Here is a 22,326-nt window from a genome sequence, read left to right on the forward strand (position 1 = left end):
GAACTGAAAGATGGACCACATATTGTTGACTCTAGGTTGCAGTTAGATAGTACAACATTCTTCCTAAACACTTTGCCTCGATCTCAGTGAAACAGGTCATGAAGTTAAAGAAAGATGTAAAGCATAATTAAAGAGAATACAGGAAAAGCCATGTGATGCTAAGAGAATCCGACTGCAGTTGCATGCCTATGTAATCATGCAGCAGTTGTTGATGGGTCTGCTGTGGATGGTGAATTCTTTCAATGTAGTCTGACTAACCAGATGTAGGTACAAGCCTGTCATTGGCTTGTTTCACACGGCTTTCTCATGTCCTTCTGCTATCTATGTGCCACCATTTTCAAAATTTCCCTCACTTCAAGAAACAACAACAGTAAGTTTTGCTGAAGATCTGGGTCACGCAATTAGGCAGGGCTGCTTGATTCTTTTGGTAAATGGTTGTCATGCATGCTCTTGTGTGTTTTCCTATGAGTCATGGGCAAAGTTTCATTTTCTATGCTTGGCCTTTTGCCTACAGTGCACTAGCGAAGGTAGACAAAGACAGAAGGTGTAAAAAGCAAAGGTTTTGGTTGTGTCCCCGTTAGCAGTGACAAAGAACCAGGTCAACAGTCAAGGGCGGCAGCTACAGTGTATGCTGGGAAAGAGCCAGACATGGATCCAGACAATAGCTGCTGGTCTGTTTTCTTCTGTATACAGATCTCCTGAAATATTTGTTGATTACTATAGATGAAGGGTCATCTTGCAAACTTTCATGTTTTGGAGATCACTGTGGAAAAAGTATATAGTGATACTGGTTTCATGAAGTTTCTGCAAGAGCATAATGCTGCGAGTATATCATCCAGTCCAATCCATCCAGAGTCCAATGAATTCCTCCAGAGCAAATATATCAGCAGGCTTCACCTTTTGGGCAACCAGTTATCAAATGATGGGTGTGGTTTCATTGGTAAAAGTCTTCTCATGGAGTTGTCTTCTATTGATTTTTATAGCATTTTCCTGTGGGAAATTGGTCATTGTGGTGATAGTTTTTGTATCTGCACGTAAGACTGTTCCACCAAAACACTATTTTGTAGAGATGCGGCGTCTTCGGCTTAGCCCTGGTCAAGATAGTTGTGATTGCTTTAAAGTAACACAGACAAGCCACAGCTTGTTTCCCCGATGAAAGGGAGGTGCAATCGGACCATTCTGCATGGCTCAGTGAGACTATTTGAATGTTGTTGGCATTCGGAGTTGTAGAACAGGGTTATCTGCTCTCCTTTTGTAAGGGATGGTCCATTGCATCCTAATGAGATTTTTAAAAAATGAAGCACTCATCTAACCCACTGACTTTATAGAATCTGATCAGCTCTTACAATGACGCCACGTCAGCCACTCTATGAAGAAGTGTCCTAAGCAGAAAACACTATTCTACCTTAATCTATAACCCATTAGATTTGTTGACAATAGACAAGGCTATACACTATAAAAGAAATGAAGACTATTGTAGAGGATTTTGGTCCTTTATTTACAAAACCAACAAACATTGCATTGATCAGAAGATTTTTGTTGTTTTTAGGTGGATTACTGAGCTGCACTGTTTTTGAGCACAATAGCAACATTTTCTGAAAGGATTTGTTTATAGTATACACTTGACAAATCTTCCAAAACCAGGACATTTATGTTCCAAATACATTCTTTGGCAGCTGCCTGCTCTAAGCTTCTTTTTGGCCTAGATCGGGTTATACTATGCTTCTTTGTCCACACAAGCCACAGAGCACTGTTCAGGTCGCTTCCACCTGGAATGACTTGCCCCTTCTATACTCAGCTGCTAACTTATAGCTCATAGAATACACACAGTTTGTGTCGAACACATGGGATTAATTGCTCAACGGTCATAGCCTGGACAAACTCCCGAGCTCTGCTGTTGGCGGAATCACTTGGTGAATGCAAACAGGACAACAGCCGCTGAATAGACCCTCAGCAGATATCTGTTTGCCTACAAAGCTGAATGACTTGACACTGAGAGGCATGGGGTTCTTAATATATACCATCCGTCAAAACTAAGCACACAGACAGAACATAATCTAATCTAAAGGTCACACAGCAAGGAAACTTATGAAAAATGATGTTTGTGGTCTTTATGTTAATGGTAGCTATGTTGCGTAAAGTGATGAGTATTCATGTTCAGGGTTAAATGGATTAAAAATCTGTTCGAACTGAAGGCACAAGACTAAAAACTACACAGTGAAAATAATCTATCTCCTGTAGAAGTCTTGAGCATATTCATTTTTGTTTAAGAAGCAAAAATTATTATTCAAATGAATAAAACATTTTCATTAGATTACAGAGTGGCTTTCTTAGGTGCTATTATATTATTGTGTTATATTACAGATGCAATTTATGGTTAATTTGAAGCAGTTTTACAAAAACATGTTCATAAACAATTTTATCTCATGTTCAATTGTAGTTGTTTTGGAGCTTTTAATTTAATGATCATTCTCAGCAGGTGAACATGCTCCAGTCCTGGAAGTTGCGAGGTAGGACCTCCATGGATCGGACTTGTTTGTCCAGCTCATCCCACAGATACTTGATTGGATTAAGATCTGGGTAATTTGGAAGTCAAGTCAACACCTCAAACTCATTGTTGTGCTCCTCAAACCATTCTTGAACCATTTTTGCTTTGTGGCACGATGCATTATCATATTGAAAGAGGCCACAGCCATCAGGGAATACCATTTCTATGAAAAGGTGTACATGCTCTACAACAATGTTTAGGTAGGTGGTACGTGTCAAAGTAACATCCACATGGATGGCAGGACTCAAGGTTTCCCAGCAGAACATTGCCCAAAGCATCACATTGCCTCTGCCGGCTTGCCTTCTTCCCATAGTGCATCCTGGTGTCATGTGTTCCCAGGTAAGCGATGCACCTAGCTATCCACGTGATGTAAAAGAAAACATGATTCATCAGACCAGGTCACCTTCTTCCATTGCTCCATGGTTCAATTCTGATGCTCATGTGTCCATTGTTGGTGCTTTTGGCAGCGCACTGAGGTCAGCATGGGCATCCTGACTGGTCTGTGGCTATGCAGCTACATACACAACAAACTGTGATGCTCTGTGTATTCTGACACCTTTCTATCAGAACCAGCATTAACTTCTTCAGCAATTTGAACAGCTCATCTGTTGGATCGAACCACACGGGCAAGCCTTCGCTCCACACATGCATCACTGAGCCTTGGCCGTCCATGACCCTGTCGCAGGTTCACCACTGTTCCTTCCTTGGACCATTTTTGATAGATACTGACCACTGCAGACCAGGAACATCCCACAAGAGCTGCAGTTTTGGAGATGCTCTGACCCAGTTGTCTGGCCATCACAATTTGATGCTTGTCAAACTGGCTCAAATCCTTACACTTGCCCATTTTTCCTGCTTCTAAAAGACCAACTTTGAGCACAAAATGTTCACTTGCTGGCTAATATATCCAACCCACTAACAGGTGCTATGATGAAGAAATAATCAGTGTTATTCACTTTACCTGTCAGTGGTTATAATGTTATGCCTGATCGGTGTACATGCAGTAGAGTAAAAGTACAGTATATGGACAATATTAAAGAAAAGTACAAAGTGGTAAAATTGAAGTTTTAAGACTGTATTTTCATTGGAAACACACTGTACCTGCTGACTACTGTTAACACAACAGGAAACAGTTGATCATAAGAAAACAAATATATATATATGTTAAAGTCTGAACTTCAGATATGTTGTTAAGTCATTTTAACAGTTTATATCTGTAGAACTGCTTTACTCCTGGAAGGTATGCATAGATTAGCATAGCTATGGGCAGTTCGACACTGATTATCTCATTACACAGCAATATTCTGCTAAACCTCTGGTCCTGGCATTCATGTTTCTGTTATATTGTACCACCCACCACCCATCTTAACACTGTTGCAGACCTGACTGTTTTCGTAGCACAAGGGACAAGGGGGACCGACACAGCATTAGCTAATTTTAATATTGTAGCTTATCTGTGCATACACAATTTAATCAATGGAGAGATCCTCATTAGGCTGCATATCTAAATATTTTCAGAGTTGTTTCACTTAACTTTACTTACTTAACTAGATAGTGTCCTAAGATTACAAGCCAACAAGAACTTTATCCAGTTTCTACATAAAAAAAAACAGGTAGCCAGTAGTCATTGTGAAACTTTGTATGCACAAGAATCTTCATGCACTCCCAGAATCTGAAGAACTGAAGATCCAGTGGATTGCTGTGATTAATGATGGCAATGTCACCACAACAACAGGACAATCCTCAGTGTTTAGCACATTGCATGACTCATGTGGCTAATGTTATTAGCTTTGATCATATTCCCACACCAGAGCTCTGTGAAACTGGGACATTGAGAGATGGGGGGAACTGTAAGTGCGATTTGAAACCAAGAAACAAGCTAGGACTGGGTGGGTTATTGTGTTTTAATGTCACCTACTGTACCTCAGTGCAACCAAAACTCAGCTGGTGTTTACATCTGTTTTCTTCTCTTCTGCTCTCTGTCTCACGTATACTGTCTTAATATAGCTGAATTCTCAATGAAGCTGTTCTCTTTTACATATTTTTCTTTTTCCATTGTCAGACTAGAGAATGAGTATGAAACAGTGAGATGAACACCCGATTAAAACTACATGTTAGCTGGCAGCCATGTCCAATCTGCTGCTCTGCACCGCTATAGTACTGATGTTATAACCACAATGTTGTCTGACAAACTCACCACACATGTGAGTTAAAAACAACGGTTGCGTGACATTCACATGTAAAATGGCCTCTCAAGAGAAAGTTAGGAATGATCAAAAAGCCCTGGCTAAAGAAGCCAAACCGTTTAGAACCGGGCTAAAACCAGGGGTTATACAGTCATAGTGAAATGAACCATCTTTGCATTATTTTGAACTGAAAATTTCAAAATATTGCAAAAATATTGAAAGGCACATTCAGATGTCTGAGTGTGTCATGAATTTGTTGAATATAGTCCTTTAGAACTCCTGTCCTGACCGAGATTGTAACAGTTTTCTTCTTTATTCAAGTGTCACTATCTGACCTGGCATTAACAGTAACATGAGATCTTGGTGAGAATTTGCATGTTAAAAAAATTTCACGAACATGAACAGCTGCAACTCCATTTAAAGGATTAAGCTTGTGTCAGAGAAAGCAAAACAAAAAAAAAAACTACTTAGTTAATGAATGTAATCCATACTGACATTAAATATGATTTTTAGCAAGTCCAGTTGTCTGTACCTGGTGTTAAACAGAGGCAGAAAGCCCAATTAGCAGCCTGTTTGGAGAGAAGGTATTATACACTGTTCACTTGACACTATTAATCCTGGTGTTCAAGTCTCCAATCAAATCTCATTGTGACAGGCATTAGGGGATTATCCCCGAGTACCTTGGGCCCTTACAGTCGGCCTGGTGGCCCCGGCAAACAGCACTATCCAGTAACAGTGGCACTCATTCCTCCTCCCAGCCTGCCTCAGCCTGGCTGGGCCTGAGAGAGCTGCTAAGGCTCATGGGCCTTCGCTCAGCTGGCCGGCTCACTGTCAGAGCTCGGCCTTCACAGGGATGTATAGCCAGGATGGGTCGCTGGACTTCACCAATCCAGGTAAAGGTAAAGGCCTCACAGAGGACGCTGAGAATTAGTCGGAGTATGTCGATTTTTTTCTTGTGTGAGCGTTAAAGTCACGAAGCTGTGGAAAATAAAGCTGCTGGAAGCTAAAAGAGGGAACGCAGCAGTGAAGTGAAAATGAAAACAACGGGATTATGTGTTTCTGGTTTACTGCTGCGGGAATCTTTCCAAAGTGTGCTGTTTTGAGAAAGAAAAGCTTGGAATATTTACAAAAGCTGCTCCGGTGAATAAGTAGATTTAGTTTTTAGGTTACTTCATTTTGACTTGTCAAATTATTTGATTCTGCACGATGGATGTTTTGGACAATCAGTAGATAGATTCAACAGTGTGTGAATCAAACATCTACTGTAGTATAAACCCGGATAACTAAGCAGTGAACGAAGTGTGGACTGATTCTGTTTGTCCACATGATGGCAGCAGATATCAGTGCTTTCATATTACTCCACAGGTGGATGAAAACTTAGGTACATTCATTCCAGTACAGTGTTGAGTTACAGTTACTTAGTGGCAGAAAAGAACAAATCCTGTTTTACCGAACTTAATCAGAGCAGAAATCCACTTAAATATTCTACGGTACTCTACCGATGCACTGTCCTACATTTCAGAATGTAATACCATACTGTCTACTTCAAATAATTTATTTCCCATTTGCTAAATTTAGCCCAAGCATTAGGATTTCATTTGCAGAGCCTGTGATGAGGTTATATTGTTACTGAACTACCTAAGAGCATATAGCTTAGTAAGTAGTATGAATTACTAGTCATTTGGTTACTTGAGTAGCCAATAACATTAAAATGCATCAGTTACTGCACAACTAACAATTCAAATATAATATACAGTCACATGAGTCAGTATGCTGCATTGTCAGTACTTTTACTTTCATTTGATAAAAAATATATGAATATAGTGTTTTGCTCAGTGATAGAATGTAACAAATTTAATGTACTCAGGTACAGTTTTTGATGACAGTTTATGCACTGAATTTCATTTTTTGCTACTTCATCTCTCCTCCACCACATTTCAGTTAAATATTGTGCAAAGAACTATTGTATTTAAATCATCACTTTATCTGATAGCTGCATTTACTTTTACCAGATTATTAAATCAAATTGATACATTTTGAGATAAACTAACAACAAATATGCAAATATATGATGCTGCTAATACTTTTCAGATTCAGATTCAGAAAAATTTTATTTGTTCCCAGGGGAGAATTAAAAAAGGCACGTAGAGCAGGCAGTACAACAGTGATGTAAGAAATTAAGTAAAATTAGAGATAAGTAACATAAATAAAGAAATAGGGATAAATATATATACAAAATACTTTTACTTAAATAACTTTGAAAGGAGAGCTTTAAGTTTTAGCAGACTATTTCTTCTTTGTGTTTTGGCTACTTTTGCTTAAGTAGAAGATCCAAGTACTTTCTGCATCACCGATATTACTTGTAATGAAGTATTTTTCCTATGACTTAAAGCACATAATTTAAATTCTCCTTTTACCACTGCTGACAGGACTGTAACAGTGCTGTAAAAAAAAAAAAAAAAATCAGACCAGGAGAGAGCAGCATGTGACCTGAGGAGGTAGAAAGAGCGCAGCGAATGAACAGCAAGGAAAATGAGCTGACTGAAACAATCCAAACAAAATTTAAAGACAAACTTCAGTGCAGTTGCAGTGAACAGGTTGTGCATTACGTGAATGGTAATGTCTTACTGACTTAAGCAAAAAATATTAAAACTCTTTAGATTTCAATTTCAAATGTCCTGTTTGATTTAATCTCTGCGCTGATAGGATGAAGCTGAATCCCAGAATATTTTGCATCTTGTTATTCAAGCTGTGGAGGTTAAATGTCTATTGATCGTCTGGTGACTGAGGGACCTACAGAGAATCACTGAGATAAAAGTGCTCAGGGCAGAGCTGCTGACAGAGAGGATTGGGACAGCAGTCAAAATGAATTCTCAGCAAAAACAGAGTTAATGATTGCAGAGTCTTATCACACACTGTGATTGATTTACGTTGCACATAGGTCTTCATGTTTATTGATGCAATTGTTTACTTATTTGGCGCACAGAGGCTACTCGAGTTTTTCAGTCTGACTGGATATGTAACAAGATGCTTTTTGTAGATTTTATCTATAAGGAATACTGCCTTCAGTCTGAAACATTGCAAAGATGTGTTGAAGGCTTGAGACCTGCCTTAAAAAGAAATATGACTAGCTTACTGTGCAGGAGGCCTATAAAAGAGTGAGTTTATTGCTTTAAAGAAATGAACTCTAAGAAACACAAAGACACATCAGGATGATAGTTGGGTAGAAGTCATTGAAGGGAAACCCTCAGTTATCTACATATATTTTTAACCTCTTGCAATATTCTGAGATAGCAGACAGAGTATAGGCACAAGTGGTTTATCATTACCCTGGAACCAAATAGGAATCACAGACATGACAATTTGTCTGCTGTTTCAGAGAAAATGTCTGATTACAACTCTTTCTCTTCACATTTTTTTTATCTATTTAAATTATCTTTACATGGGCAAAATCTGACCATAATCAAACATTTACCAGTAGTTTTTATCTTTTGTAATTAATATGAAAATGCCTTTTCAAGGCTGTTTTGTAATCTGCTTATATCCATGATTATATCTGACATTTTAGCACCAAACTTTATAGCTATGTGGTCATGAAATGGATTTGGGTGAAGCCAGGTCTGTAGGCCTCTGAAGACACATTAGCTTCCCTGTGCCATAGAGTGCTTTTAATTTGCAAAAAAAAAGAAAAAAATAAGTCATTTATGTGAACTTTGTAGAAAAAAAAGTAGTTTTAACTATTAAGATCGGAGACAGTACAACACAGTTTTACAGACTAAACAGACCAACAAAACCCAATCAGGAAACAATCAAAAACATAATTTGATCTTCGTAAATAATAAATCTGTCTCATTATAGGAGAGCAAGTGAGAATATTCCATTGGCACAGAAAATATGATATTCCCCCACACAGCCACAAGCGCTTGCATAAGCTGTGTTATTTGCAGATAGTTATCTGTTGACAAGGTCTTTGCCATGACACTCTACTCACCTATCTCCTCCATCTACTGCAGCAGCCTTTTTCTGCTGGCCTCAAATCTGCTGCAGGCAGCACATTGTCTCCTTCTGTTTTTGCTCTTATCAACATCAACACGCTCCTGGATGTGCCTCACATTTCCACTGTGCTGTAGCTCTCTCAGAAAGAAACAAAATAAGTCCCCGGAGAGTTTATATTCCACATCTTATTAACTCTTCCAGCCCACCATGATCGTCTTTTTTTTTCCTCCCAGCTGCTGGCTCCTGAGTGTTATTTTACTGTGTTGCCTTCCTGGCGCTTGCCTTTGAGATCGGACTTGGGGAAATGAAATGTAGTCATTGAGGAGAAGGTACAAATAGGCAGCGGTTACAAATGGAGTTTGGTCAGTGGTCGGAGATTCCTATTCAGAAGATAGACAGGACTTTGTTCACAAACTGGAGTTTGAAGTTTCAAAGGGGAGAATCACACAAGTGTTACATCAGGTCTCAGTGTTCCTTTGACTTTTAGCCCCGGGGCAGGAGTTTGGGTGACTGATTATAAGACAGCTCTGTCTGGCCCATCACATTGCAGCATGGCAGCCTCCCACTGGATTTAGTATGTATTTAGCAGCTGACACGCAGCTGCTAAATACAGCTTAAATTGCTGCTTGTCAACCATTTATTTTGTGCTCGAGAACAATACAAGAGGACAGGAATGAGGAAATTACTGATTTGATATTGTATTCTGTTATAACCCTTGTCTAGGTATTTACAAAAACAAGCAAACACAGAAAAAAGGAAAAGAAATCAAAACAAAAGGCACAATGAAATGTATTATAAATAACATTCAACACAAATTGTGTGCTTTTTTTTGCAAGTGAATACATTTAATGACTCAAAATAGTGGCATTATTGTGTGTCTGCTGTGGTACACTCTTCAAGTGACAGTTCAGTCATGCAAATTCTAATAAAATGGACAAACAGCACAGTTTAAGTCTTGGTTTTATCACACGTGTTAAAAACCAGTGAATCTCCTCAAATAGGTGGCTTGGTGTTGTTGTGTCCTGCCAGACATTTCTACACGTCCTGCTGCTAAACGTTTAACCCTACTAACAATGTTTAACCATTTTAAGGGTTTAAAACACCTAACTAGGTCCCTGTGTAGTAATAAAAAAAATCCAATGTATCATCACATTTATGAGAACAGACAGTTTTTGATTGGATCACAGAGCATACTTAAAAAACATGTTCTTGTCACTCTCTTTAAGATGCTGTTTTTCCTCTTTAGCATGACTGAGAGTCTACATACATGTTAGCAGCTAAATGCTACCATACTCGATGACATTGTGCTGGTGTTTGCCAAGTTTACCATGTTCACCAACTTCCTTAGCATGCTAGCATTTGATCATTAGCATCAGGCACAAAGTAAAGCCGAGAGCGCAGGCTGTGTGGTGAGATTTGTGGGGTTCTAGCCACTAACAAAACAACTGGACAAATCAAGATTTCCATATTCACATTCTTCAGCTGGAGACTATGAATAAAAATTCATAGCAATCCATTCAGTAGTTGAAACCTTGACTGAGGGAGGCTGGCACTGCAATGCTTAGACCGATATTGCTAGCAAGGATAAAAATGACATAATTCTTCACTGTTGTAACCATGCATAACATTTTCTTGCCACAGCCACTGAGAGAATAATTTGCTATCTTTACTAGAGTCCAATTGAGAATGCTATTAAATTACAGTTAGCAGCTAGTTAGCAACTAGTTAGCAAGGCTGACTAGGAGTCCAGTGATTACCAGCCTAGCTGATTATCGAACCTGATATTGAGCATTTTTCCAATTATCGACATTACTACCATTCAATAAGATTTTTTTTTTTTAATTATTTAAAATTTTACTTATTAGCTCTAAAGCAGCCACCTCTCTCTTTGTAGCCATTTGTGGCCTGATCCGCTAAATGCTGTGAGTAGCAGCCAATCATCCACCCATCCATTATCTAAACACTGTTTAATCCTCATGAGGGTTGCAGGGGGGCTGGAGTCTATCCCAGCTGACTTGGGGCGAAGGCAGGGGACACCCTGGACAGGTCGCCAGTCTGTCAAAGGGCTACATATACGGACTAAGAATCACACTGGCATTCACACCTACAGGCAATTTAGAATAATCATTTAGCCTCTACTTATTTTTGGACTGTGGGAGGAAGCCGGAGTACCCAGAGAAAACCCACGCATGCACAGGGAGAACATGCAAACTCCATGCAGAAAGATCCCGTGAAAACTGCAAGGCGAAAGTGCTAACCACCGAGCCACTGTGCAGCCAACAGCCAATCAACACTTAAGAATAAAAGTTAACAAGTTCTCTTTTATTTCAACATGGTTCTAAATTTTGATCCGTTTCTTTGATTGCCAACAATCGGTAAAAGAAAAAAATTTCAATGAAGAAACAAACAACAACAACAAATAACAGCATATCACTCAACCCATATAGCTGACACAGATTTTGTACTTTCAGGACTGAGGTAGGTTAGCTGTTTCCAGCCTTTATAAGCTAAGCTAAGCTAACCTGTAGCTTGCTGCAGCTTCAACTTTACTGTACAGAAATGAGAGAGCCATAGATGTTATCATTTAACTTTACTTTTAAGCATCAGTTACACCTTAAAGATTTATTTTTTGTAAGTGAACATTTTTGACAAGAGAGAAACCTTCTGGACTGATTTTGGAACCATAGTCTCCAAACAACAACGCGAAGTGAAAGTCTTGTCTTAGACTAAACTTTACCATCGCTACTCTTGAATTATAAAACCGAATACCACATTAAAATTAGTCACCAGAATGTACATGTGCTGGCTCTATTCTCTATTTTTTATTGCCTACACGTGTCACCCAGCCTGTGGGAATGTGGATCCAGTATACCAAGACAAACCCCCTCACCTCAAGATGCAGATAAGTTCTGGGAGAATTTCGAGCTGCCCTTTCTAACACATCAGAACAGTTTGTCAGTTCATGATTAAGAAAGCTATAACCACGCAGATTACACTTTATAGTCCCGTATATGACTGTTCCTTGAGGAGTTCACAGAAATTTAAGATGGGAGCAGCGATAAAAGCACTTTAATGACGAGGAAGATAAGATTTGCTGAGTGACTCATTCATAGCTCCACACTGATTCTCCCATCCTCACCCCCCTCTCACCCCCCAACTCCCCCCGCTCACTGCTTTGAAATAATCAGCATGCTTCTTGAGCAAATATGGTCATTGCAGAAGAGCAGCATGGATCGAACATGAAGAAATGTTGTAATGGACGACCTCTGTACACACAAGTGAAACAACTAATCAAGCTGATGCAGAGTAATCGTCTGCGAGCACTGTAGGAGTGTATAAAAAGCTGCTCGTCGTTTTCTGATCAGTTTCTACTGAGTTAATCAAGATCTTTCCAGTATCTACTGATTGTCAGTGCTAAAGATCAGTGAATCTGAATCTGTGACAGTCAGTCAGAGCTTAATCATGTCTATTTTCTTTTGTGATTGGATTACTGTGAGAGAGGGGGTTTGTCAATATTTAATCATGCACAGAAGCTTCCAGGAATGTAATGGTGTTTGTCTGCTGAAAGGAGAATAATTTTATGAGTCCCCACTATAATTTGAGTGCATGCTTTACAAGTTCACCTACATGGGGTTTACTGCTTTGCCTGAACTTGGGATCGTTGACCTATTGCTAAGTACTGGCACTTTCTCTTCAAATACAAGACTACTGTTTGCTGTGTGACATGTAAGGGGCGGCTGTTTGTGCAAGCACAGAATATATTTTTGTAAATGATCAGATTTTGGACAAAGTGTTGCAAAAGTCACACGTGAAATCTGTCCAAGAACTGAGGGCACGTGTGCTTTTTGACCAACATTCCATCATTTTCAGTTCAGATGTGGCACATTTGACTTCACATGTGAAATTTTCAGTTTTCAATTTTCTGCATCTTACATATGAAATGTTCATGGATACCTTTTTACTTTCTCCTTTCACCTGCCTCTGGTACAAATTTAATAGAGTACAAGCTTTGTCATGCAAAAAAAAAGACCAATTATAGCACCAGGTTGTTTTCAAGTTGATCCAACAGAACATCACTGTCCCCAACTACTTTTCATGATAAAACATTTACACAACCTGTTTATAACTGTAGCTTATTACTATCTGATCAAATTTTCATTACATGATTGTGTTAGTGATATTATTTTTGTCAACTGTTTAGAAAATAAAACATAAAAACCCTAAAAATAAACAATGCTTCAGCTAATCACTCTGCTCTGCATTCTTGCCTGAGCTTCCATATTTTTTCTCTTATCACCCATTAAGGATACTGCTAAATAGTAAATGTAGACCCCAGTTTATTTACCCCTAACACAGCTTTGTTACTCCACCAAGGAAAGCGGCAGCTATGCAACGATCGGCACGTTTGTCTGTCTGTATGTATGTATGTTAGCAACATCATTCAAAAACGGAATGACGGATTTGGATGAAATTTTCAAGGAAGGTCAGAAATGACACAAGGACCAAGTGATTAGATTTTGGCAGTGATGCAGCTTATAGTATGGATCCATGGATTTGTTAAGGATTTCCGTATCATTCCGAGATAGTGGCACAGCGTCACTGTAACTACGACAACAAGTGAACACTACGTCAGCTGCCTGCTGACGATCACGTAATTGCAGTCCTACTACAAATCCACCGCTGCGGCCTTATCGGGACTTATCCGTCGGAAATGATACAAGGAACAATTGATTAAATTGTGGGGGTGTTTCCAAGTCTCATTAATTCCTGCACCCTGCTACATATTTAGGTCACACGATTTGGTATGTGTATATAATGTACACATGTATAACACATGCCTGTGCTCAGTGGAAGGTCTTTTTGTTTCTCAGTACATCTATATTAAAAGGCCACATTCTACGGTGCCGTGATTTCTGCCATGAATTTTTTCAAGATTTCGTCCATTGGAAATCATACAACAGCTGCTCAGCCTTGCTGGAGTACTGCACTCTGAGTGCTTTTCTTGTTGTCTCTGTATTCCTTGAACTTCTTATGTACTTGCATATTTGTTCAAATACAGATATCAATTAATATCTCACCTAATATACTAAATATTAAAATTTACATACAGAGTCTATAATCCAAAACACCACCCATCTATCTGTCAGATAAAGTCCCTCTTAAGAAATTTAAAAAAAAAACAAACAAAAAAAAAACATTAGTTTGTATTATGATGCACTGATATGGATTAAACGTCTTAGTAAATAATCCACTCGTTTAAATATATCTATGGAATTTTTAGACCATATAATTTCCTTTATATAGTTTTATAGCACATTCAGCTGCTTAAAATGTCACGTTTTTATGTAATTACATTTTTGAATGTTAGTCATTTTTACAATATTACTTCGTGCCCTTAAGTAAAATATCTCAGTATGTCCTAATAATTATGGAAAATCAAAATCACATACAAGGTGACTCTTAACATGACAAAATATACATGAACTGAGTGTCAGAGCTACAAATTTTCTTCAGTTCAGTCAATCTTAACTAACTTTTTTTCATAGTTTTCCTTAAAGAGTGCTTTTAAAATGATAAACATACAGTTTTTACAATGTAGGGTAATTTTGTTTTTGACTGATTCTCATTTGGGTTGATTTAGAAGACCTCATCGTGATCATGTCCTCTGAGAGTACAGAAATGAATCTAACTTTAGATGTCTTCAATAAACGTCTCTTCCACTCCAACTGCAGAATTTGTCATTTACATTTGTTTTTCTAAAAGGTTTCTTAATCTGCTCCGAGTCATTGAGGCTGTCTCTCTGAGGAGCACCTGAATTTTCAGCAAAAAGCGTTGAGCTTTGGGATCAGCCTCACGTGCACCTTGCATTTTCACAAACAATGAAGGCTTTTACATAAAGGCATCACTTTGCTTCAGCAACAGTTATTTCCTCAGTTAATTATGGCAGAATTAACTCAGATTTACTGGCTATGTATTACACACGGAAGTACGTCTGAATATGGCAGGCTGATGTGATCTGACTTGTGGGTCTCCTGTGGTGGAAGAAGAATCCAAATCTTTTACTTTGGTAGTTTTTGAATGCTTGACTTTTGCTTTTGCATTTTTACAGAGGGATAGTTTCTTAATTTGACACTTTTCCTCAGGTAAATGTACTAAAACGTGTAAATGTACTTACAGAATCAAGAGTCAAAGTACTTTTTTCTACACTAGGAACCCTTTCACAGTGTTGTCTGATCATTAGTAATGCATTACGGTATAAGAATTATTTTAATATGGCAGCGGGTCAAGGTGCAGCTAATATAAAACTAATTTATATACTGTTAGATAGTTTTATCTATAATCAGTTATCATATGTTATAAATCAATCGCATGTTTTCTGTGTGAAATCTGAACTTGTAAAGTAGATTGTAAATAAAGCTGTTGGTTTAGATGAACTGCTAAACAAGAATCAGCCTTTTCATATGTCCGCCAAGCAAATCCAATGTAATATTTTAGTGTTTTGTATTTCATCTGCGTAGAGGACTGTCAGTGTTGGATGGATGCTTATGACATCCAGTCAGACTGCCTTTCTTTATTGATGTGAACTAAATATCGAAGCTAAGATCTAGTTTTGGAAACAAACAGCAGCCCTGGAGAGTTTTGGTTGAAAAATTTTAAATTGAAGAATTCAAGCGTGTACTACTTTGTAAATGTACCACTGTGGGTCTCCCTGCAGATACATGGAGCTAAACTCCACTTTCACTTGCTTTTTAACATAATATGGATGCTGTCATTGCTGTGCATGCGGTATCAGCATGCGATAGCAGAGCTGCATGCTGATGTCACATGCACATTATAAAATGATCTGGTTTAAAGAGGTGGAGCAGTGATTTAGCAAAGGGTTGACCTGATATAGATGTTGTTGAGGAGTTGTTTGTCCATTGCTGACAGAGAACCACCATGCAGAGACGGCAGATATCGAAGTTGTGCTATCTCTTCTAAAAAAGACAAAAAAAACACAACCCTGTGATTCACCACTGAAGGGGCTAGTTAACCATCAACCAGGCAGACACTCCACCTCTCCTCTGGTTAGCGGTATGAGGGAAGGAGGAGAAGGAGGCGAGCTCTGCTGTCAGTCACTGCGCTCCTCTCTGGCACCAGTAGGTCCCCATCACACTCAACTGGGCCAAGGAGCCGTTCTGTTACTGGGCGGAGCTAGGCCCAAAACGAGGGAAGGGGGGATTGTAGAGGTGTGTGAGGGTGTGAGAAAGGAAGGAGGAGGAGGGGGGCGCATTAGCTTCTTGGACAAGTCTTTCTGCCCCACTGTCAGGTAGTTGAGAATTTATTTGCCCAAAGCGCTGGCAGACATGGACATGGCAGACTACAGCGAGGCTCTGGACCCAGCCTATACCACGCTGGAGTTTGAAAACATGCAAGTGCTCCCTTTGGGCACAGGTGAGTCACATATATGCAACTCTGGCACTGAACTTTGAAACTTTTACTGATTTAAAACTTTGGTCAGGAGAGGACAGAGGGAGTTCTGGGATTAGGTGATAAAAAAACAGGGGTCATTTGTCCATCTGCTCCTGCTCACACAAGGATGATCCTGTACAGTGGTCTTTTTTTTTATCACCTTGGGTTGCGACAGTAAACATTAAGAGATTTTGCTGTATTCTCAATGCTCTCAGGTCATTTGGTCCAAGCAGTTTGAACCTGTCTCAGCTTGTACAGTGATGTGGTGTCAGACTGATTCCAGTGGATCGATATTCATTCTGTGATGAAGCAGTAGTTTGAGTATCATGATCACCCTTCTCTTGTTACAAACGGTCTGTTCCCACAGAGTCTACACTGTTAGAAAATGAATGCAGTTTTCTGATATGTCCTTTGCAATAACACCAACTTATTTATACAGGCAGTCTCCCATGACGTCTGGCTGGGATCTTGATTCTAAAATTTCCAGTGTACAAAAAAAAGAAGCAGCTTTTTTATCACTTACTTCCACATTATAACATGTACAACAACGTGTCCTAATGAGTCAGCCAGTCATTTCTCTATAGCACACATGTCTAAAGCATGTGTCATGACATACTCTATGATTGATGGACCCATTCTGGTGACTGTGAGGGGGACTAAAAAGAAAACTGTCTCCATTGATTGCTTTTTCAGAGGTAATCAAACCTACATCAATTCTGCTCTGTTGACTCTATCTGAGTTACTCAGGCAGCAACAGGTTCTCATGAAGGCTGGTTTTGATTAGCCGACAACAGGACCAATCTCTGTATTCACTAGAGCCGTTCACACCTTCTTAAATGAAACCAGCTTGACAGTGCGTCAAATAGAAATACTATTTTACAGCCCCTGAATTAGTATTTCTACATGCTGCCATCTGATTAATCTTTTACAAAAACACACGCGCTCTAGTTTCAGGTCACCTCGTTATATGTCTAAAACTAATAACCTAAAAGCATGCTGACCTGATGGGACGCTTTCTTCTCTCTCCCTCTGCTTGTGTCAGACTCCTCACCGGCTGAAAGCACCAACATGAACGCCACCGGCCACCTGGCAGCAGGCGGCTTGTGTGCCATTTGTGGAGACAGAGCTACTGGCAAACACTACGGGGCCTCCAGCTGCGACGGCTGCAAGGGCTTCTTTAGACGCAGCGTTCGCAAAAACCACATGTATTCCTGCAGGTGAGGACTGAGCTATGACTGAAGAGAGAAACAATCAGAAATGTGCTTATTTTCTGCCACTGAAGCATTGCACGTCTAGTCACTGGAACTAATCCCAAACTCTACGTGTTTGTGATTCCTATCATTACAGCTCAGTATTTTCTCAATGAATCCATCAGTCTGTAAAGTGTCAGTGGATAATCATCAGCATCACAGCAGCTAATTTTTAGCTTTATAAAGGATTTTATTTTAATCGACCAATCAGTCATTTAATCAGTTGGTGCAGCTCTTATTGCTGACAGCACTAACAAACTTATCCACTTCTCCAGGTTCAACAGACAGTGTATTGTGGACAAAGACAAGCGGAACCAATGCAGATACTGCCGACTGAAGAAATGCTTTAGAGCTGGCATGAAGAAAGAAGGTGGGAGTTTTATCTTTTCAAAGAGAACTGATTAATCATCTGTATAACTCAATCTATATGTTTTTTTCTTCTTTAAAATCAAAAAATTCTCTTGCCTGAAAAAACGAAACTGAATTGCCCGTTTAATCAGCAAATCACTGCCACAGGCTGAGCTGTCCCCTCTGAATTGATATGACTCGTCTAAGTGTGTTGCAATACCCTGGAGAGCACTACTTTGTTAATGTTCACTCAATGGAGCGCTGAAGTCTCTGACCAGCTTATGCTGAGCAAACATTTCCGAGCAATAATAGGCATATACTGATAAACATGACAACCTTGGAGGGCTTGTTTTTCTTTTAAATGACTTCGTGTTCAGCCTTTGTGCAACAAATGAATTGAGAAAATGTGTTACTTTTCATTGTTTTCTTGTATTCAGCTTGTTTAGCTGCATTGAAATTGCACTTTTTTTCCCTCTGCAGGCGCCAACTGCATACTGCTGCAGCACTGATAATATAAATCTGTGTGTGTTTTGTAGCTGTACAGAATGAAAGAGACAGAATCAGCACCAGGAGATCCAGCTATGAAGACAGCAGTTTACCCTCCATCAATGCACTCATCCAGGCAGACGTACTGTCGAGACAGGTAATTATCTTTGGGACTCACATCTGACTGCTATTAATCATCTGTGACGAGGCATCAAATGACCTCACTTCCACATTTCTTTGTGTAGATCACATCTCCTGCTCCTATACTAAACGGCGACATCAGGACCAAAAAGATCGCCACCATCACAGATGTGTGTGAGTCCATGAAACAGCAGCTGTTGGTCTTAGTGGAGTGGGCCAAGTACATCCCGGCCTTCTGTGACCTGCCCCTGGATGACCAGGTAAGACTCATGCACAGACACAGTGTACATAGTGGTATAGACACTCTGGTCACTCATCAACTAGTCGACTCAAAAACACAATGTGGGCTGTAGCAGCACATAGCTGTAGACTTGTCGCTGAATATTTCCTTCCCCTATAAGATAAAACTGTAGCAGAAAAAAAGGAGACAAATGCCACAAATCTTTAAGCACGGAAACACTTTTCATCACTCCAACTCTTAAACGTTTCAACTGGAATGGTTAATGTATTTTAATCCTGAGTTAGAATATGATGAGCTGGTTTTAAAGTTCCTGAAAAAAATGCAGAATCATTAACAGTGTGATCACCAGGCCTTAGTAACTGATTTGCTGATGCAGTGGGAGAGCCTGAGTGTCCTGCTCTGTCTTAAACAGGAAGCTTTAGAAAGAAAGAGACAGATCTATACAATACCAAAACATGTGGTTACATGCAGCTATTTATCTTTTGATTCACTCTGTTTCAGGTGGCATTGCTGCGAGCTCATGCAGGAGAACATCTCCTGCTCGGTGCTGCCAAGAGGTCCATGCTATACAAAGATATTCTTTTATTAGGTACGGCTGACACATGAATGTCACTACGCTCATTTAGCAAATATTCTATCATCATTTCTTTTTTATTCAACCAAGTATTGCCTCATTCTGGAATGCATTGTACCACAGAATTTTAGATGTAACCTTAAAATGTGCTTCTTGTGCAGGAAACGACCACATCATTCCCAGAAACTGCCCGGAGCTGGAGGTGGGCAGGGTAGCAGTGAGAATCCTGGATGAACTGGTGCTTCCCTTCCAGGAGCTGCAGATAGATGACAATGAATATGCCTGCTTGAAGGCCATAGTTTTCTTCGACCCAGGTACAATTACTGATTAACCGTTTGGATTGTTTAAGCTCCTTTTCAAGCCACATCCATGAAAACAGTCAAAAGCTGAGGTGTCGGAAGTGAGTGTTCTACTTCATTTTGTAAACATCCCCGTTTTCTGTTTGCCCCCAGATGCTAAAGGTCTGAGTGACCCTGTGAAGATCAAGCGGATGCGGTATCAGGTCCAGGTCAGCCTGGAGGACTACATAAACGACAGGCAGTATGACTCTCGAGGCCGCTTCGGTGAGCTGCTCCTGCTGCTGCCAACGCTACAGAGCATCACCTGGCAAATGATCGAACAGATCCAGTTTGTAAAGCTCTTCGGCATGGCCAAGATAGACAACCTGCTCCAAGAAATGCTTCTTGGAGGTGAGCTCTTTTCAGATAACTTATCTTGATACCTAGCCATATAACAAAACTTACTAGAGCATGGCTTCTGGACCTAAAAGTAAAGGGTCAGAATGCATATTAAGAGACAAGCGCCGTGTCATAGTTCAGATGGTTATGTTGTGGTAAATTGAGATTGACAGTACATTTGTGGGTTTTGCCTCTCAGGTTCAGCTAATGAAGCTCCACATGCACCTCACTCTCTGCACCCTCATTTGGTTCAGGAGCACCTCAGCAGCAATGTTATAGTAGCCAGTAGCATGCCAACGCCCATCCATAATGGTCAAATCTGTAAGTACTAAACACTGTAGACCAAAATGTGTCAACTGCTGTGGCCTCTAAGTTTCATAATCTGTCTTTGGCTTAAACGTTGATTTATCTTTTTTTTTCTTTGCCACATACAGTTAAAAAAAGCTAAGTGTTTGTTCATCCAAGTTTGATCAAGGCTGTCTGAAAACGAACTCAAATCAATTCTACTTAAATGAGGGGAGACCGTCAACTCTCGCTCACCCAGCTCCATGTGCAGCCTGGTCAGGTAGCTGGAAGGACAAACAGGCTTGGCAGAATAATCCCTTTAAGTTCTTCACGCAAACTAATCTGGCTTATTTTGTCAAAGAAAACTTCTGTTATTCTTTCTTAACATGTTTAATGCGCTGAGAAATTTCACAAAAGTGCTTATACCTTATCTGAAAATTGTGTTGCCCTGAGGCATGTTATACTGCAGAATGGTAAATATACTCCTGCTTATGCTGCAGTTTCTCCCTCTAACTTGTCCCTCTCTTTTTTGTGCTCTACTTTTCAGCCACTCCTGAAACCCCAATCCCGTCTCCACCTACTGCCTCCAGCTCAGAACATTATAAAATGGCTCAGGGGGTCATAGCCACGGTGCCCAAGCAGCCGACCTCCATCCCTCAGCCTACCATTACAAAGCAAGAGGCCATCTAACAACCCTTCTATTCCTTATTTCTTCAGTTTTGTATTGTGTTAAACCAGGTTCTTTATATGTGAGTTTATACATTATCGGCATTGAAGCTGTTAACTTGACTGAAACATTACCATAGCTAAATACATAGAATGTAATTGCAAGTATGTCCCTTACAGAATGTAGCCAGAGTCTTCAGGGATCTATTTGTACATATACGCAGCTGCAGTTGAGCTCTGTGGCTCAATGAATGCCAGATAAAACTATGTAAAAGCACAACTTGCCAGGCATACTTCTGTTCTGTGAGAATGACACTTAGAAGTACACTGTTGTATATATAGTTCATTACTGGGTAACATCACTTCCTTTAGCATCGGTGTGTGCAGTAAGGCTTATGTTCGACATGGTAACGTGATCATGTCAGTATTTTGTGAATGTTACAGCAGGCCTTACGTTGTTTCATATTTAGTGTTGCACAGGTTTTTATTTTATGTTTATTAGTAATAAAATGAGCTCAGAAAAAAAGCTAAAGGAAATCCCTTGAATGAGTTCAACTTCTTTTTTTTTAGGTTTCTTTGTGATAAACCGCAAATATCTGTGGTCTGTTTTACACACTGGAATATTGATATTTACAGGAGTAAAATTTAACATTTAAAAAATTTACAACAAAACAGCTAAGCTCGGTACACATGCTGATCGCTGTAGTGCCACTTTTTAAAAGTCACAAGCAAACATGCTGAAGAAGTTTCCCAGTAATGTGTTGTGTTGGTTTAAAAAAACTATATGTTGTATTTTTTGTTTAGTACTTTGTCATGGTTTGGCTGATGGAATAAATCGTGCCTTGTAACCTGTACTGCCTTACAAAGCCAGGCAACGTTTCGCATAACAATGTGAAGATGAGTTAATAAATCTTAAGGTCTATTTTTACATTTTCTGCAGAGTGTATTTAATACTACAATCATGTGAGGGGAGTTCACTGAGGAATGAATTGGATTGCATGTTCTCTAAATCTCTAAATAATAAATGGAAAGTCTCTGGAGGAAAAATAGTGGGTCCAACGTGGCAGTGCTGTTTGGTCACTGATAGACTGATAAACTGTCATAAAATCATTATAGATAGCACACATTCAACACAGAGAGAGGAGGAGCTCTTCAAACATGAATTTCTACAGTCCAAATGGAAAAAAACAAAGTTCATGTCATGTGCTGTATTTAGACTTTACTGCATTTTTATAAATGAGGTCCAGAACCCAAAACCACATTGAAAATCTGTCATATTTTCATGTAAACCTGGAAATAATTCAAAAGTTTGACAATTCTGAAACATTTAAAAACACAGGACATGAAAAATGACGTGGAAATATTTTAGATTCTGTCCTATTTTTAGGTCAGCAATCAAACTGCAGTAGATTTATGACAGTGACCATGTTCACTCCTTTGTACAGATGGTTAGAGATCCTTGAGCTGTACCTTTCT

The 22,326-nt window shown here is 39.5% G+C and overlaps 1 protein-coding gene and 1 long non-coding RNA gene across 4 annotated transcripts in view; one reads left to right on the top strand and one right to left on the bottom strand.

The window, feature by feature from the left end:
• Positions 1 to 9,211, bottom strand: part of LOC129349484 (uncharacterized) — a 23,201-nt gene extending 13,990 nt beyond the window's left edge. Inside the window, exon 1 of the long non-coding RNA XR_008602503.1 lies at positions 8,726 to 9,211. This is a non-coding gene — a long non-coding RNA (uncharacterized LOC129349484). The remainder of the gene's footprint in view (positions 1 to 8,725) is intronic.
• Positions 1 to 21,778, top strand: part of hnf4a (hepatocyte nuclear factor 4, alpha) — a 24,947-nt gene extending 3,169 nt beyond the window's left edge. The window contains exons 1-10 of one of the 3 annotated variants that reach the window (XM_035943828.2): positions 5,510 to 5,627; positions 17,225 to 17,399; positions 17,708 to 17,802; positions 18,317 to 18,423; positions 18,512 to 18,667; positions 19,150 to 19,237; positions 19,384 to 19,536; positions 19,675 to 19,911; positions 20,098 to 20,220; positions 20,732 to 21,778. In XM_035943828.2, coding sequence (XP_035799721.1) covers positions 5,588 to 5,627; positions 17,225 to 17,399; positions 17,708 to 17,802; positions 18,317 to 18,423; positions 18,512 to 18,667; positions 19,150 to 19,237; positions 19,384 to 19,536; positions 19,675 to 19,911; positions 20,098 to 20,220; positions 20,732 to 20,874 — 1,317 coding nt within the window. In that variant the 5' untranslated portion in view covers positions 5,510 to 5,587 and the 3' untranslated portion in view covers positions 20,875 to 21,778. Of the gene's footprint in view, positions 1 to 5,509; positions 5,628 to 15,681; positions 16,165 to 17,224; positions 17,400 to 17,707; positions 17,803 to 18,316; positions 18,424 to 18,511; positions 18,668 to 19,149; positions 19,238 to 19,383; positions 19,537 to 19,674; positions 19,912 to 20,097; positions 20,221 to 20,731 lie in introns of those variants that run through there. The other 2 variants (XM_023260922.3, XM_023260923.3) reach the window with 2 other exon arrangements.
• Positions 21,779 to 22,326: the final 548 nt, after the last annotated feature.

The sequence above is a fragment of the Amphiprion ocellaris genome, chromosome 8 (genome assembly GCF_022539595.1).
Source record: "Amphiprion ocellaris isolate individual 3 ecotype Okinawa chromosome 8, ASM2253959v1, whole genome shotgun sequence".
Taxonomy (NCBI): domain Eukaryota; kingdom Metazoa; phylum Chordata; class Actinopteri; family Pomacentridae; genus Amphiprion; species Amphiprion ocellaris.